This window comes from Microcaecilia unicolor, unplaced genomic scaffold, assembly GCF_901765095.1.
Source record: "Microcaecilia unicolor unplaced genomic scaffold, aMicUni1.1, whole genome shotgun sequence".
Taxonomy (NCBI): domain Eukaryota; kingdom Metazoa; phylum Chordata; class Amphibia; order Gymnophiona; family Siphonopidae; genus Microcaecilia; species Microcaecilia unicolor.
Window position 1 is genome coordinate 57501 of NW_021963319.1, and position 18725 is coordinate 76225.

General features: G+C 38.9%; 1 protein-coding gene across 1 annotated transcript in view; it reads right to left on the reverse strand.

Moving 5' to 3' along the window:
* Window positions 1-18725, reverse strand: part of LOC115459182 (cyclin-G-associated kinase-like) — a gene marked incomplete at its 5' end in the record, with an annotated part of 94680 nt that overhangs the window by 39151 nt on the left and 36804 nt on the right. Inside the window, one exon of the mRNA XM_030189044.1 lies at window positions 11646-11725. Within this exon, the coding sequence (XP_030044904.1) occupies window positions 11646-11725 (80 nt within the window). The remainder of the gene's footprint in view (window positions 1-11645; window positions 11726-18725) is intronic.

Here is an 18725-nt window from a genome sequence, read left to right on the forward strand (position 1 = left end):
CAACAATGGCCAATCCAGGTCACAAATACCTGGCAGGATCCCAAAAGTGTAAAATATACTTTCATGCTGTATATCATAGTATACACAATTTTAACAACCCAACACTTAAGATATTTTCACAAACTTTCATAAAGAAATATGGGGAAGCTCTTAAGTCATATAGAAGCTTCGGCAGCAACTCTTTTCACACAAGCACATAGCCCTGTGGCTTGCCAATGTCACCATTGGCTTCTATATACCATGATTTCTTTATAATTTTTCACCATTTATGAGTTTATCACAAAAAACATATTTTAAATTATTTCGATAAATGTATTCATAAAACTTATCTTAGAAAGCTATAACTTGTGCCATGGGCCATGTTTCGCCACGCTGCGTCAGGGTGGAAAGTCTTTATCTAAGGATCTCCTCTGCTGCAATGGCATCTTAGTTCACCCATTTTTTCACATTAAGACTCCTAAAGCAGGCCTTGTGTCAAGTCTTTTACCAATAAATATTTTCTCAACTTAAGATTGTCTCTCTTATCTCTGTAACCTGTGGTCCATCATCCACTTTTTCCTGTTGCCTGTGCATTCTCGTGGGACCATACAGTTCTCTGATTCTGCAGATTTCTTTTGAAGACATCTTTAAGAATTGGATTGTTAAAATTGTGTTTGGTTGTCCCCGCTGAGTTGAAAAATACTGCTGTTTGGACTATTTAACTCTGATTTAACACAGTATAAAAGCAGCAGATTTCCCCCAAGTTCACCTTAATAATGATTTATGGGCTTTTCTTTTAGGAACTCATCCAAATCTTTGTTAAACCCTTCTAAGCTAACTGCTTTTACCACATTCTCTGGCAACAAATTCCAGAGTTTAATTATATGTTGATTGACAAAATATTTAAATTTACTACTTAGTAGCTTCACTGCATGCCTCCTAGTCCTTATATTTTTGGACAGGGTAAACAAGCAATTCACACCCACCTGTTCCACTTCACTCAGCATTTTATAGACCTCTGTCAAATTTCCCTTCAGCAGTCTATTCTCCAAGTTTATTTATTCTGGTGACCCTAGGGCTGGAGGAGAATACCAGGTATTCCCCACCCTTGATCCAGTCCAGCTAGCACAGACATCTTCATTTTTGTGTCTATAGTTTGCCTTATATTCTCTGTCTCTGCTTATTCTTGGTCTTCTCTTATGCTTCCTCTCTGCCTTCATGATCTTTGTGTTTTATTAATTCTTTTCTTGTTTTCTTATTTCTTTCATTTCTCTTTACTCCATATGTTTGATTCTACATAACCAGTCTTTCTATTCTCACCTCACTTCTTTCTAGTGTCATGCCACTTCTTTCCCTTGCCACCTTCAAGTCTTTCCTCCATCATGACCTCTTTCCTCTTACCTTTCTCTAAGTTCCTCTTTTCCTAAACCCACAATGATGCATTCCATCTCTTTCAGCATCTCTGCCGTTTGTATTCCCTCTGCCTGTTCTTCTTCCTCTCCTCCAAATCAGGTCTCCTTCTCCCATCAAGCTGAGTTCCTCTCACCCTCACAACCTGTTTCTTCTCCACTCACACATCTACACTCCCACTTGCTATCCCCACCACTCAGCCTCTCTTCCCTTTAGAGCAGAGGTGTCCAACCTCAGCACTCACCTAGTTGGGTTTTCAGGATTTCCACAATTCTAAACATATTGTGGCAACACATGTGAAATTGTCATGTTCTGTCTTATTTCAGTGTCTATCTATTGCTCTTCCCTTCCCCACTATCAGCTGGAAGCAGGGAGTGCCTCTATCCTTGGTTACTGCAGACAAGGAGGTTTAATAGAAGATGAAGTGGTGTCAGAACACTGAAACCAATTAGGTCAATCTAACTTTCCCCTTCCCAGCGCAGCTCTCATCCCCGTTCACTCAAAACAAAGCAAGCAAACCTATGAGCTGCTGTATCCACCTGGTTGTTCTTTATTGTTGGTAGCATTTTAAATTAATCTCACTTATATTTTTAAACATGCCAGGTTGTGCAGCAAACGGATGTACACAGAGGAAGTATAATAAAAGAATAACTTTTCATAGGTAGAGTAGTAATTTGTTATAAATCTTAATCAGTGGTCAGTTGGAGAGGCTGGTTACAGGGCCACCCTAGCACATGTTATATTTGTGTAGAGATTTTTTTTCTCTTAGTAATGGGCCACTAAAACAGACATCATATTATGAGAATCAGGTGCTCAACATTCAAAGTTTCTATCTATTTATTTAAGACATTCATATCACACATTTAACATGTAATAGGTTGAAACCAGGGTGTATTTGAAAGCTTTTTTTTCCCTATGACTAGATCAAAAGAGAAAAATGGTTTGTGGGAACTTGCTCCTTCTGTTTTGAAGAATGCAGTGATATATTATAAAAATGCACTTAATATTGTTTATTACTATTATTTACTACTGGTTGATATACAGTAGAAGTTAACCAAGCCAACTTCATGCTTTGTAATATAATTTTTAATATCATTTTCTCTGTTATTACACAAATACAAATAAAATTATAATGTTAATTATACAACCATGTCTGCCTCTTATGGTAGCTAGGATAACCTGGTCCTGGAGTTACCCAAGGCAGTCAGGATATTGACAATGAATATTCATGAGAGAGATTTGCATATAGTGGAGGCAGTGCTTGTTATGAAATGCTTTGAGTCCCACTGATCTGTACTTCTGCTGTTATTTTGGCTGGTGGAAACAGTCAGGTGGGCTTATAGGGAGGGAGGGGAATATGGGCTCTTGGGGTATGTTCTCTGTAAAAGATTTTATTTTGCCATGTTGGATGGTTTACTGTTTTTTTCTTGTTCTGTATGACGCTTATGTTTTGCTTTTAATCAAGATGATTAAAACATAAAAAATAAGTTTTGGATGTTACTGAATTCTATTATTCTGTCTCACTGTATTTCCTGTTTGGGCACAGTATAAGCCATCACAAGAACAAAATATAAGAAAACCAATGGACTGCATTAGGGGCTTGTAGCCCATTTAGTTATGTTTCAACAAATGAAAGATCTGTTTGACAGAAAATATTTTTTATTATTTTGACTTACAAACCACTTGTCTCTGAAACATGCTCAAACAACAGAATAAAAGGGGAAAGGGTGGGGTCCACACTGACCACAAAAGAGAAGCAAGCATTAGACAAAGGGGTGGAAGACGAACCAAGTCCAAATGAGCAGCACAACCAAAGGGTAAGAGCGTTATTTGGTTGTGCTGGTCATTTGGACTTGGATTGGCTTCCACCCCCCTTTGTTGTGATTCCATGTGCCCCAATGAAAGGTGAGTTTAATTCTACTTTCATTTAATTTCAATATATTCTATCATCTTTATAACAACAGGCTTTCCAAGGCAGATTACAACATTTAAAATGAACCCATCAGGAAACAGGATAGCCTCACTGAAATTTGGCCATCTGTATTGTACACAGTGTATTTATTTAGTTTTTAGTGTAGAAAAATGAGCACAAAATACAGAGTTTAAAATTGCTATTTCTACCAGCTTTAATAATTTTTAAAGCTGTTTTAGTGATTTCATGATATTTATATCTACAAATGGGAAGCTTTCAAATAAATTAAAAAGCTGTCCAATAAGTAAAAAACAAACAAACCAAAACTTTTGTCCTCCACCTTTTAAGGTACTGCCTATCCAACTGAAGCAGCTTTAGACTTGTTACAGATGGACCAACAATAAAAAACACAACAGTGTGGATGAAGCAGCTCATAGGTTTGCTTGCTTTGTTTTGAGTGAACGGGGATGGCGGCTGCACTGGGAAGGGGAAACTTAGATTGTCCTAATTGGCTTCCTTGCTTAGAATGGACTAGATAGGCTCACTTCCACTCCTGTTTATTAAACCTCGATGACTGCAGCTCCCTCCTCCCCCTGAAGCCCATTAGTCAGACACAGCCAGCCAACAGGCTGCAAAACAGTATTCTTCCTCCTGTAGACCAATGGTCCGATATTCCAGCTAATAGGCTATGGGGGAGGTGGGCGCAGTAATTGGCATACAGAAACACTTCTTTCCTACCTTCCTTTACTGTGTTACAGCATGGAAATTTCTGCTCCAAGACTCACTGCACTCACAGAACTGAAGCCTATGATCCCCAAGCCTTTTCAGATAGCTATACGGATAGACAAGTCAAAAGTAGAACTTTTTGGACAACACAAGTCCCATTACATCAAGCATAAAGCAAATCAGCATTCTACAGTAAGATCATCATACTTATAAGCCAAACATAGTAGTGATAGTGTGGGAATGCTCTGCTGCATCAGAACCTGGAAAACCTGTCTTTAATGAAAGAACCATGTGCCAGAAAATTTTTAAGAATGTCTTATCTGCCCTTGAGCTCAATTGGGTTATGCAGCAAGTCAATGATTCAAAACACAAAGGCAAGTCTACTTCTAAAAGGCTGAGAAGAAACAAAATTAAAGTTCTGGAGTGGCCTACTGATTTGAACTTGTGAGAAATGTGTAAATATATTGCTTTTTCACTTAACATAATTGCAAAGATAAAATATATAGTTTAGGCCCTAACTATATTTGTGTAGGCCCTTTCTAACAGAGATCATCATATTATAGCTTTCGGAATTACTAACAAAGGAACTCTGTTAGTTTAAAGAGACGTGTGCAAATTGATAAGGACCGCTAAGACGGGGGGGGGGGGGGGGGGGGGGGGGGGGGGAGGAGCGGCCCAGGCCTCTGAGATGCATGAAATTATCAAGGACGGGCCTTAGAGATGGAATAAAAATGTAGCTAGGCATGATACCATGAAACCATAATACTGAGGTTTTTTTTTTTTTTTAAATCAGTCCCATAATTAAACTCCCTAATCTCTTATTTGTCCTGTTGCCTTTCTTGAATAGATGTAAGCTCTGTTGAGCAGGGATGGCAACTTACACGTTTGTGAACAGTGCTGCATAACAGCACTGCTTAGATGCTTTTTTTTTTTTCACTAGAAACTTCCCTTTTCCTCCTTTGATTGACCCACCCCTTGTAGAACAATGGTCTGACCATTTCCTACTTTTGCTTCACTGTTTTACAGCAGCTTCCTCTGTGAATCTTCCCTTTGTTAACTCACAGCTTTCTCGCAATTATAAAACTTTAAAGAGCTCTTCTCTCAGAAGTGCTTTTCCCTTATGTTGCAATCATCTAAGCTTCCTCTCAAAGAAAAGGTTTTTTTTTGCACTGTCTAGAACAAATGTTAGATGACCTTGCTCCTCTGCACCCAATATATCAGCGCTCACTTCCACACCAGCCACGATTCTCATCTGACCTCAAGACTTATAAAAGATCTGTATGGAAAGCAGGAAGAGCTTGGAGAAAATATGGTTCTCGTCAATCATTACAACACTATCGACAAATACAAGAAGAATATAAGAAAAAATTAGTAGCTGCTAAGCTATCTTATCTCCAAAAGAATCTTGAATAATGGCAATTACACAAGAACAGCTTTTGCAGGAAGTTGAAAAACTGTGTTCTTCCAGACCACCTTTTACTTATTCCCTCTCTCCAGATGAGTACTCACTTTCTTTCAAATAAGTTGGTCTCTCTACAAGACCCCTACCTTACTAACACTCCCCATGATTTCCCGTCACTATCCCCTTTCTCCACCCCCCCACCCACTTCTCCTGTTGGGAGCAGCGTATTTTCCTCATTTTCTCCCTTATCCTCCAAAGGGTTTCAAAAATTGTTTTCCTCAGTTCATCCTTCCGGTTCTCTTTTTGATAGTGTTCCAGCTCATTTGGTGAAACACCACATTCCTATGTTGTCTCCAATACTATTACAGATCATAAATATGAGTTTGATGCTAGGTTCAGTTCCCTCTCATTGGAAACAATATGCTCTTTGTCCTTTAACCAAAACAAACAAAAAAAAAGAACCTGGCTTAGACGCCACACTTTGTTCTAATTATCACCCTATTGCAAATCTTCCTTATCTCGAAATTATGTGAAAAAGCAGTCCTTTCACAAGTACTCAATTTCTGGAAGCTCTAATAACTCCTTTCATTCATTTCAATCAAGTTTTTCTGAAGGCTACAGCACAGAATCTGCTCATTTCAATGCTCAATGATATTAGTTGCCATCTTGAAGCTGGTCAGCTTGGTCTCACCTCTGCTTTTGACTTGGTGAATCATAATCGTCTTCTTACTTCCTAAAGGAAACATGTATTCGAGGGTCTTGCAACAAACTGGTTCCACTCTTATTTTTCTCAGTGTCCATTTGTAATTGTTCTAGATACATCTCACTGTAGCCCACTTCCACTCTGCTGTGGTACATCTAAGGGTTCTGTGCCTTCTCCTATTTTAATATATTCATTGCTCTTTTGCCATCCTTATACAATTTTTTTGATCTTCGAGTCTATCTTTATGCCGATGACATACAATTGTTGGTGGTCCATGATCAATGGGATAGTACTTTTCTGTCTACTTTGAATTCTAAGCTCTCCTATTTCTTCATGGATTCTTGACCACAAACTATTTCTTAACACTGAGAAGACTGAGGGTCTCTGGTTTTCTCAATCACGCTCTACTGCTCCACTACAAGTTCAGTTTAATCAGACCAATATACCTATCAGGGAGAACACTCTTTCATTAGGGATTCTTAATGATAATACTTTATCTTTTAATCCCCATATCTCCAGGATGGTTTAGAAATGTTTTCTTTCTCACTGTAAAATCAGAACCCTTAAACCACTCCTGGAACCCCCTGCTTTGAAAATTCTCATTTACTCACTGTAACGCTATATAGCGAAGATACTTATCTATAAGCAAGTATTCTCTGAGGACAGCAGGCCATTCATTCTCACATGTGGGTGACATCATTCACGTCGCCCAGTGTGGAGCTTAAACAAGCTAGTATAGCTTTAAGTACACACGCAGCATCCCCACCACATGATCTGTAAAACGTTAGTATTTGGATTAATATTGTTCTGCTATTTCACATTCCCCTTCCCATTTTGGGTCTTGATGTTGTCTTCTCATCTCTCATTGTGTTTTTATGATGTTTTTTTAGGGTCACTCGGTTCCCTGAAATTTAGCAGGGCATGAAGTCTACTATGTTTTGATCCTTTTACATCCTGAAGCAGCCTTGTGGTGAAACCAGCTGGTGGGATTTTTACAGTTGGAACATGCTGAATAAAGAAATCACTTTTAAGGTTACTAGTAATAAGATGCATTGCATACAGCCTGAACAGTTTGTTCTGGGAGGCTCTTTAATGACTCTGAGGTCACCACCCATTAAATCCTATGATTGGGGTTCTGTGCTTTTTCCTCCCATTTAACTTTTTAATGTCCTTCTCTATGCAATGTTCTTAAGAGTTAAGTAGTTTAAATTTGCTAGTGACATATTTGTGCAGAGAAGTGAATTGGTGTGATTATTATTCTTTTCTGTTCTCTAATATTGCGTTTACTATATAGTATGGAAGATTTGCAACATGTATGCTGAGTTTGGATTTTTTTTTTAAAGGTTTTTGCATTATTTCAGAATGTGCCTGGTAACAGAGAAATTTGAATTGCTATTGCTCAGATGACAGAATCAGAATATTTTTTTGTATGGTGACTTCCTTGGAGAAATGGCTGTATGGTTTACCTGACATGTTTCTATTTTTCAAAATCCCAAATGAATCTCATGTACAAGCCAGTTTCACAATTGCAAGTGAAACTGGTATACTGCATGAGGCACTGAGAGGAACCCAAATTATAGCTACATCATGCAAGGTTCCACGTTAGGAGCCACGGACCAAGAAAGTGATCTAGGTGTTGTCGATGATATGTTGAAACCCTCTGCTCAGTGTGGTGCTGTGGCTAAGAAAACAAATAGAATGTTAGGTATTATTAGGAAAGGAATGGAAAACAAAACCAAGGACGTTATAATGCCTTTGTATCGCACCATGGTGCGACCGCATCTCGAATATTGTGTTCAATTCTGGTCGCCGCATCTCAAAAAAGATATAGTGGAATTAAAAAAGGTGCAGAGAAGGGCAACAAAAATGATAAAGGGGATGGGACGACTTCCCTATGAGGAAAGGCTGAAGTGGCTAGGGCTCTTCAGCTTGGAGAAAAGGCGGCTGCGGGGAGATATGATAGAGGTCTATAAAATAATGAGCGGAGTTAAACTGGTAGATGTGAAGCGTCTGTTTACGCTTTCTAAAAATACTAGGACTAGGGGGCATGCGATGAAGCTACAATGTAGTAAATTTACGTTTAACAATTTTTTATTGATGGTACAATACATATAACATTTCAAAATCTTCATGTACAGTCCTTCTAGTCAAAAGAACAAAGACTGGTCTATAACTAAAAATACCGTACTCCATCAACTGTTATTTAACATAATCTCCCCTCCCCCCCTTGTTCTAAAACAATACCCTGATACAACAACCAGAACCGTGCAAAACAATACTACAATGTAGTAAATTTAAAACTAATCGGAGAAAATGTTTCTTCACTTAATGTGTAATTAAACTCTGGAATTCGTTGCCAGAGAATGTGGTAAAGGCGGTTAGCTTATCACAGTTTTAAAAAGGTTTGGATGGCTTCCTAAAGGAAAAGTCCATAGACCATTATTAAATTGGATTTGGGGAAAATCCACTATTTCTGGGATAAGCAGTATAAAATATTTTGTACTTTTTTGAGATCTTGCTAGGTATTTGTGACCTGGATTGGCAACTGTTGGAAACAGGATGCTGGGCTTGATGGACCTTTGGTCTGTCCCAGTATGGCAATACTTATGTACTTACCTTTTAAATTGTAAATAAAAATAACTAATGGCTACTGCAGTGGCCTGAGAACTGGGGGAACCAATTTTGAATCCCACTGCAGTGCCTTATGACTCTGGGCAAGTCATTTTGTACCTGGGGCAGTGGAGGGTTAAGTATCTGTACATAATATGTAAACCGCTTTTGCTTGTAGCCACAGAAAAGCAGTATATCAAATTCCATGCCCTTTCCCTTCCTCTCCTAAGAAATAATGGCAGTGATGCATACCTTATACTTAATTGTCACAGTGCACTCTACAGAATCAGAAAGTGTCTGTTGATATTTTTATTTAATTTTCATGTACACAAAAACTTATTTCTAGGGATGGGCTATCTGTTTGCTGATAGTAGTGTGCACGCCTTACAAAGAATATGCATTATGCACAAAGAGGATACACTCTTCTCCAAAAGGGAGCACTAAGTGCACATTATCAGAAAAAGAATGCACACTCTATGAAGAGTGCACCCTCTTCTGCAAAAAGTGCATATTCTTGATTAAATTTGTTCTAGACCAGAAAAAAACCCGAGGAAGAGATGAAAATTTTCTGACTGCCCATCCCTAATTATTTCCTGTCAAGTGCTGCATGAAATACATTTTGAAATGCTAATATAAATTTTTTAAAAATCTTTTAAAAGGGTCAAAATCTGTCAAGTCAAATATAGGAAGGTAAAAGTAACTTTTTTTTAAAGTTACATAGTTTTGGGAAAACTTTATAAAAGACTTGGCATGTAGAGCATTTTACATACTTAAACAGGCTGTTATAAAAATACTCAGGTTTCTATATAGATAAAAAGTAGGTGGACAGAAACATAGCACCTGCTTTTTACATAATTATATAACTGTGCACAAGTGTAAATACAAAACACATGGATAAAGCTATTCCAAGGGTCCCTCTATTCACTTACCATAATGGTGTATTGATAATTCATATAAGGAATGTTTTCAGAGAACCCTGTATTTCTCTATTGGGAGTTTTTGCCTTGGTTTATGATTATTACTGACATTAGATATTTCTACTACCAATCAAAGGAAATATCAAACAGCCTGCACCCCACAGCTGATGTCTACTGGAATTTGTTAATAAACTAGAAGCAGAGTAAAATTTTATTTTTAATTCCATACATAGTAATCCCTTTGTAAACATATTCCAAAGTAAGAAATTCCTTCATCTATTAAAAGGCATAAAGTATAATCCTCATCACTGCCCACTCTATCTTTAAGAACTCTCATGCAGGTCAGATTTTCAGGATATCCACAATGAATATATGAGCTAGCTAACACTCAGTGAAATTCACTGGAGAAGCCTGTTGACTCCCCTTGGCTCCAAAGATACAAATAAGTCATCACCTTATGGACCGATACATTATCTCGGTCCTAAACATTTACCTCCCATTTTTTCTTAGACTACATGAGCCTAGAATCCCAGCACAAACAAGTTCAGTACACTCACTCTCTATCCATCACTCATTCTCTCATCACTCTTCAGTCTTCACTCTCTCAACATTCTACATGTTACCTATTTGCTTCACAGGACCCAGAACCTAAACAGAAGGTGAGCTTATGCCTCTTCCTGCCTTTATATTGCTGACTGTCTCTGCCTTATAAGGATACCAACCGACTGGTCCCTTCATAGATACCTTAACTGGTTCTTTTAGAAGGCTTCCACACTACACACACTGAACTCCCAATCTTCTCTATCCTCATACAGGCCTTTCATGGAGCTCAGAGTGCCTTGTGCACTGTTGGCCACTGTTGTTTAACTTTGGCTAGTCTTATTGCAAATGAACATATTTGCCTGCCTTGTTCTTGGACTGCCTCTGCTTGTCTTCAATTTGCTCTCTGCCCAGTACCTCCCCTAGCTCCTCCTTTGCCTGTCGTCCAGCATCCATGCCCTCCTCTTTAGGAATTCTGAGCTTCGAGGCCTGGCATCTTCTGCACACCAGAGGGCTCAACCCAGAAGAAAAAGGGAGCTGATATAAATGAAGGTGCATGTTGCTGGTGCTCGAATGGATCCAGCTATAACACTAAGCTGTTCCCACCACACAACACATGCCCAATATCCCATCCTGCTCTTAACATACACTTTTACTCTCTCAACCTCCCACCCTGTCATCACTGTTCTTCTTTGCCTGAACTACACCGCCTCTTCCTACACCATCCTTTATCAGTGTCTCAACCTTTTATCTTCCTGAGCCATATTGTGTTAAGCAGCGACTCTCACTCAAGCTGGCAGAAATCTGTAGATGCTTTCCTCTTGGCTAATCCAGTGCTTCTTCCTCTTTCCTTCTTCCCTTCAGCACTGCATGCCAGCAACTTACTGACTGCTCCATTGTCTCCTCCTCCCTTCCCATATATAGGAGATTTTGACCCATTTTGACTCTCGTTTTCTCTTCCTTCCCTATACGAGAGTTTAGAGCACAATCAGATATCAGCCAGAGAGGGTATGCATTGTATTCCACAGGGGGTCCCAGCCTTTCCTACAAGAATCAGCGGGGGAGTATAGAGGCACAGAATGCCATAGCTGGGACTAGCTACTCTCTGGATTTGCTGGGACCCCCTACTTTTGACCACATCCATGCTGAGAGGGGATAAAAATAGGGGTACCTCATGAAGGCACGTAACATCCTCCCAATCTGCACTATTCTAAGGAGGCAGTGATAGACCAACTGCTTTTCTATATACAGATGAGATTTAGTTGTATACAAATGCATCTTATACATATTTATTGTGGATATCCTGAAAACTCAAGTAGTGACTGACTTAAACAGTACACACTCATGACACTGCATTTCAATAGCTGTCTCTTAGTAAGCTAATGTTGAAATATTATATTAAAGAAAAAGTTCATGAACTGAAGATTTAAAGATATATGAACATACTTTGCAAATTTCACAGTGGTAGCATTACGAGGAACAAATCCTGTGTGGAACTGAAGCTGGAACATCTTCATTGACGCCATCTGCAAATAAAATACAATAAAAAAATACTGTTACCAATAAATGAACTGCTAATTGTGATAACCCATTTCATTCCTTTGTAAAAAAAAAAAAAAAAAAAAAAACACAAACATTCACTTATTCTCCCAGAGGAAATTCTCTTAGAGATCTAAAGGGTTCCTTGAAGCATGCTGAAAATGTCATAAAGCTCAGCAGCAAAATTATGCTGAGGAATTCAGGTAATATAAGCATCTTATCAGTAAGATTCCTCTTTTTCTGGACAAGGTCTGATGGAGAATCCTAACCAGTAGGACAGACACTGGACAAAATGTCATCCAAGGCAAAAGCTACTTTCAGAGTCACAATTCTTCTCTTAACTGGCGAGTACAAACTGACTCAAAAAGGTAGTGTGTACCCTCTCTCTCCACCCCAGCTTGGCAACCAAGGCAGATCCCCTACTTTGTGATGGTCCTACTAACAGGTGGTACAGACATTAAATATACTATTTGGTGCTGAGATGTGCTCTGTTGTTACTGTTGAGAAGGTGACTTTGCCAGCAGATGAGGAGGAAGTGAGCAGCACTGCTGAGACCTACTGCATATGGAAAGAGTAGGTGCTTCTGTTTTGAAGAACACATTGTTTGCAAGTACTGCAGCAATCATAGTTGTGTTCATAGGTTTTCTACAAGGGGAGAGTGATGCTCTGACTCCAGTGTTTCCTTGTGATGAATCACTGATGTTTGGTGCTGCTCATAAAAGATTACTGCTACTGTTCAACAACAGTTCCACCTGTATGCTTGTGAAGATTTTTTTTCCTTACTTTTAACCTGTTTCTTGCTGTTGCAGATAAGTATTTGGCCTACGATGCCATATGACAGACAAGAAGATTCAGCTAGCAGCTGTTGACAGCCCTGCAAATACAGGAGCGATCTAGTGCTCAGAAGTAAAGCAACCAAGTACACTTGAGATGCATAGTCCTAGAGTACAGAGAATATTAACAATTGTTTAACTGAAATGGCTACATGGTTAAACTCTCATCGATTGAAGTTAAATCCAGAAAAATGTAGGGCTATGTGGGTTATAGGCAGATCACTGACTCACCACTACTGTTTGTTATTTAGATCACTCACTGACCCTATCATCTTATTTTTAAGGATTACTTTTGATTCCCAACTCACTTTTAAAACTCAAGTTTCTATAACAGTGAAGGGACTATTTTTTTTTTTTTTTTTGCGATGTGGAATATTAAAGACATCAAGCCATTTTTAATACACAAGGCTCTTTTGACCCTCATGTCTTCTTTAGTGATTAATCTCATAACGAACCAGAGTACTTTAGAGAATATGAGGGGATTGACCTCAAAGAATAAAATATTTATAAGTGAAGGAGAGGTTCTCAGAGTGGTAACTCACCAAAGCTAAGCAGTACTCAAAAGTAAATTCTGCTTCTAAGGGTGAACAATCTCGATCATTGAACATCTCCAGAGAACATTTTTTGAATAGGACGTGAGCAAACTAAACCAGTCCTCTCATTTAAATCGTGAACAACCCATAACCTAAGGGAAAAATTTAAATTTTAAGGTCCATCCTATCACATTCTCAATCAACCTCATGCACACTACTCACCTATCTCTACTTTCATATATCATCAGTTCTAGGAATATATATACTACTCTAGACTCTCTACTGGTCTATGGAATGTGGGGGAGAGCCTGAAGCTATTCTTAAATCTTATTTGTTTTAAATGTTATCAAAGCTATTTGTGGATGTTTATATCAAATATCTACCTGCTTGTACACATATACGATATTCATAACATTTCACACGTAGATATAAATGTAAATGTAAGTCTTAACTTATCTCTATGCAGGCAACAACCCTCCAAATTTAATCCCATAAATATTCACTGGTATAATCTTACAATTTACTCCCTCAAATTGTAGTATTTGCACTTTGCCGGTGCCAAACATTCAAAATCAACATTACATCGTGTTACTTTGCTTAACCATATAATAGAAAAAGGTGCACTTAACTTAATCTCGCCGGGTGTGTGCACCACACCCAACGAATTCCATCTCTCAGCGTTGCAGCTTTCCAATGTCTCAGCATCTCAGTGTATCAGAGTTTCTCAATGTCCAAACTTTTTTGCCAGAGTCATAATGAGTTCTACTCTGCAGGGTTTTGATGGATCTTCCTAAGGAACTCAATGTTGTATTCTAAGAATTTGCAAAGAAAAGAAAAGCACCCCTGTTCTAACAGTGCACAGCTCACTAAGAGCAAAGGGTTCTTAAGCTCCCAAGGCAGGAAATGATGTCATGATGTACCAACTACGTATAGCCTTCACTGGAATTATGTGCCAAAACAGCTCTATAAAGAAAGTATGTCCATTATCTACTACTGATTGCTCATTAATATTCTTTATTTTGATTTTTTATTTTGTATCAGAATAGCATTTGTTGTAATATGCTTTGGGATTTTGGAAATTACATCTGATGATTCTTTATAGAGCTGTGAAATGTTATGACTATTGTATATGTGTACAAGCAGGTAGATATTTGATATAAACATCCACAAATAGCTTTGATAACATTTAAAACAAATAAGATTTAAGGATAGCTTCAGGCTCTCCCCCATGTTCCATAGGAAAGTAGAGATAGGTGAGTAGTGTGCATGAGGTTGACTGAGAATGTGATAGGTTGGATGATTTAAATGACAGAACTGGTTTAGTTTGCTCACGTCCTATTCAAAAAATGTTCTCTGGAGACGTTCAATGATCGAGAAACTTGTCCACCCTTAGAAGCAGAATTTACTTTTGAGTACTGCTTCGCTTGGTTGAGTTACCAACTCTGAGAACCTCGCCTTCACTTATAAATATTTTATTCTTTGAGGTCAATCCCCTCATATTCTCTAAAGTACACTGGTTCGTTTTGAGATTTATTGTATATTTTTACCAGGGAGAGAGTTGGGAGTTATATTTAGGTGTTTTCTTTAGTGATTAGGCATATTGATTATTGCAATGCCCTATATAATGGTATTACTACTAATGTGTTGCATTGTCTGCAATTAATACAGAATATAACAATTAGGTTGATCTCAGGCTACGGTAGATACAATCATGTCATAAGCCAGTTAGTTATCAGATTAAGTTTAAAATGTTTATATTGGCCTTTAAAATATTTTATAGAGGTATTCCATGTTAACTGGCAGATCTTTTGAATTACTCCTTACACAGCCCAGCGGACTCTGCGGTCGTCAACACAAAATTGTTTTTGCACTTTCACCTCTCAACTGAGCCAGGTTAGATGGTACCCAGGAGTTTGATTTTTTTTTTTTTTTACTTAACTCCAGCACTTCGGAACACCTTATTTCAATATCTGAGATACAAATTGAATTTAAAAGATTTAAGGTGGAGTTCAAAACTTATTTCACTATGGCTCCTGAAAAGGAACTGTATTGCAGAGGGTTTATCTGTCTGATGGGTTCCTGGGGGGGGGGGGGGGGGGGGGGGGGGGGGGGTTGGATAATGGACCAAAATTAAGCTGTCATTTTCTTGTTGCTGTGTTATGTATACCTATTATGTTGTTTTTATATATTTTGACTGCTTTGTAATATAATTTTGAAAATATCAAATAAAAATATATTGCAAATCACTTTAAGTTTTGTTGAAAGTCATTACAGCAAATGTTTTAACAAGCAATATGGAAGAGAGCAGAAGACAGATCATCCCTTGTGCTAATTAATATTTGCTCAGCATTCAGCTTGTATACCAGTATTGTCTCTGAATAAAAGGAGCTTTATTCTGGGTTCCACCATCTGATCTGCAAGGAAATTAAATAGTTTCTACAGGCGTTTTATTCCATTATTGTTATCATGAAAATTTTACAAGCTCAGAGAAAATAGTCCAGATTATTTTGTAAATTAATACTGTTCTTAAAAACACACACACACACACACTGGTGATAAAACTGACATTTTTGATTTTCAACTTAAGTCTCTCACAGAAAAGTCGGAATTTCATTTGAGGTGAAAAAAAATGAGAACGGAAGTTCTTGTTATTCACAGAAGGGAAGGGGGGGGGGGGTTCCATATTCTTATCTGTGCTTCCTTAATGATGCTATTAATAGGTATTGTCATGAAGGGACTGTCCAGCAAACGTGCCCTTGATGTTTTGAGAAGGGACATATTCTCCACATTTCATGTCCAAAAAAGGATACCCCCCCACACACACACATGTAGCCCTGTGTGAGAAAAAAAAAGGTATAGATCTTGCCTTACTAAAGAAAACTACTAAGCTAGCCTACGTAAGACATCCTCAGGAAACCCAGTATGATGTATAAACATGGAATTATGTGAAAAACAACTTTGAACTAGAGATGAACTCAGCATGGCTCAGCACATGATGAACCTCAGCCTCGAATGTACCTGATATATAAAGAAGTGAAATGACGGAGGCCAGCTAGCCAAAGACACATTTGCTTTCACATAAAAAAGGGAAAGACAGTGGCAGGATCATCCAAACAGACAAAACATCCTATTCACCTGGTTTATTGGGTCAATGGTGCAGGATCTGCTACGGCTTATATATTAACAGTGATATTGGTATTGCCTTTCATAGTATACTTTTATTTGTCTTGTCTGACCAAATTAAAATTATACTTTTTACTTATTTTACCACTCACATCTTCTGTTACTATGACAAGCCCTCAGGTCAAAATGTTTGCAGATTCCAAGTTTAGAACTTAGTCCAAAGATACAGATATACAGAAAATGATAGGAGATAAATATCACATGACCTATCCAGTCAGCCCATCCATACCAACTAAAAGCTCAAAATCTTTCTTCCTCCCTCCGAAATCCTCTGTGCTTGTCCAATATCTTTTTGAATTCAGAAACAGTGCTTGTCTCCATCAACTCCTCTGAGGGTCTTTCCAAGCATCTATCACCCCTTCCTTACCTTAAACATAGTATTTCTTTAAATTACTCCAGAGATTATCCCTTCACCTTCAACTTATGCCCCCTGCTTCCATTTATATCAAGGAGGTATTTAAATGTCTTTATTGTATCTCTCCTCTCCCGCCTTTCCTCCAAAGAACAAAGTTACTTACCTGTAGCAGGTTTTCTCCCAGGAAAGCAGGACATAAATCCTTGCATATGATTTAACATCATAGACTGAGAGCCTGGTGCAGGAAGCCCTTATCCAGCTACCTTTCTAGAAGCTTTTGAGCAGTCTCAACCTAAATGTGCGCCTGTTCCTGCATGCTATAGTCATGTGGGACCCAAGCTTAGAGAAATACATCTGGCTGGGGAGGTGGGGAAAGATTTATGCCCTGCTGTCTCCAGAGAACATCTGCTACAGGTAGCCGTTTTCTCCAAAGACAGGCAGGACAATGAAATTCTAACATTTGGAACTTCGTAGCTATATGCTACCTTTAACAGAACAAAAGAGAACCACTGTTGTAACAGGTGAACACCACAGTAGTTTTGGTGATGTAACAGCATAAGAATTTTAATGGCAGTTTGTGCTGTTTTAAGTTCTCCATGTTGTGCAGTTCATAAAGTTAGTGCTTCTATTGCTGGCCTATGCAGCCCTGACAGCCGACAGGAAGAGGCTGCCTCATTTTATTTCAGCACTCATTTCTAGGCCTCTATCGGTCAGCAGACAGACAACTTGGAGCCAGCAGCTGTTATGGCCTTCCTGTGAACTTGCTATTCCTGCACCTGTCGGGAAATCGCATTTTCACACTAGAAGTTTCCAGAGATGTACAGAAGTAAGGGGAATAGTGTAAAAGCCTTTGAAGGAAAGGTAGGAAGGTTTATGAAAATTTGGGGAAGAGTCTGGTGGCAGTGGTAACCTTCCTCCCTATGTGTTACATGATCACTTTTTACCTGACAAATTGTTCTCTGGTTCTATCTCCCTGCCTTTGACCCATGCCAACAGGGAGATCCCTCCTGTCCAGCCTGATCAGTAATCCTGAATGCAGGATCAGCCTGCTATACTCCCGGGAGTTGGCACTAAAGTCACTTGCTAAGGGAGCAAGGATTCAAGGACCCAAGGACAAGTAACAGACCCAAAACCTGTTTGCTGGCTTGTTTTAGTAGGGAGATATGGGGAACCTTCTCACCGCTGTATAGTCCAGGGAAAAGGAGAGCGGATTCATCCAGAGCAGCTGCTGTAACATCCAGGTATCCTGTAAATTCTAACTATTGGAGGCAGGAGGAGAAAAGAACTGTTTAAACATCTGATAACATCTGCTCTGCAAAGCCACAGAGCAAAGATACTTACCTGTAACAGGTATTCTACAAGAACAGCAGGCCATTCATTCTCAAATGCGGGTGACATCCATGATGCCTGGTACAGAGCTTAAACAGCTAAAAATAGCTTTTTTGAGCATGTACAGTGTCCTCACCACGCATACACGAGTGCCTTCCCACCTGCCGCGAGAGCGCGGGACTATCAGTACAATACTATAGTATATCAAAAAAAGGAGACAACTCCAAGGGGAGGTGGGAGGGTATGCGAGAATGAATGGCTTGTTGTCCTTATAGAATACTTGCCATCTTCGCTTTTTCCGAGGACAAGCAGGCCATATTCTCACATGTGGGAATCCCTAGCTCCTGACAACAACCACCAAAGGTCAACTGGACATCATAACTGTAAGGGCAAAATAGTAATTAACCTGAAACTATATACAACTGTGTGAGAGTGCAGCCTAGAACAGAACGGGCCTAGGAAGTGGAGTTGGATTCTAGACCCCAAATTCTTCACAACTGTCCATCCAAACCGACCATCACGTTGGGTATTCTGCTTGAGGCATTAGTGCGATATGAATGTGTGAACTGAAGACCACATTGCAGCCTTGCAAATTTCTTCACTGGAGACTGTCTGCAAGTGGGCTACCAATACAGCCATAGCTCTGACGTTATGAGCTTTGATAAGACATTCAAGAGTCAGCCCAGCCTGGGTATAAGCAAAGGTAATGCAATCTGATAGCCAACTGGAAATGGTGCACTTCCCGATGATGGAC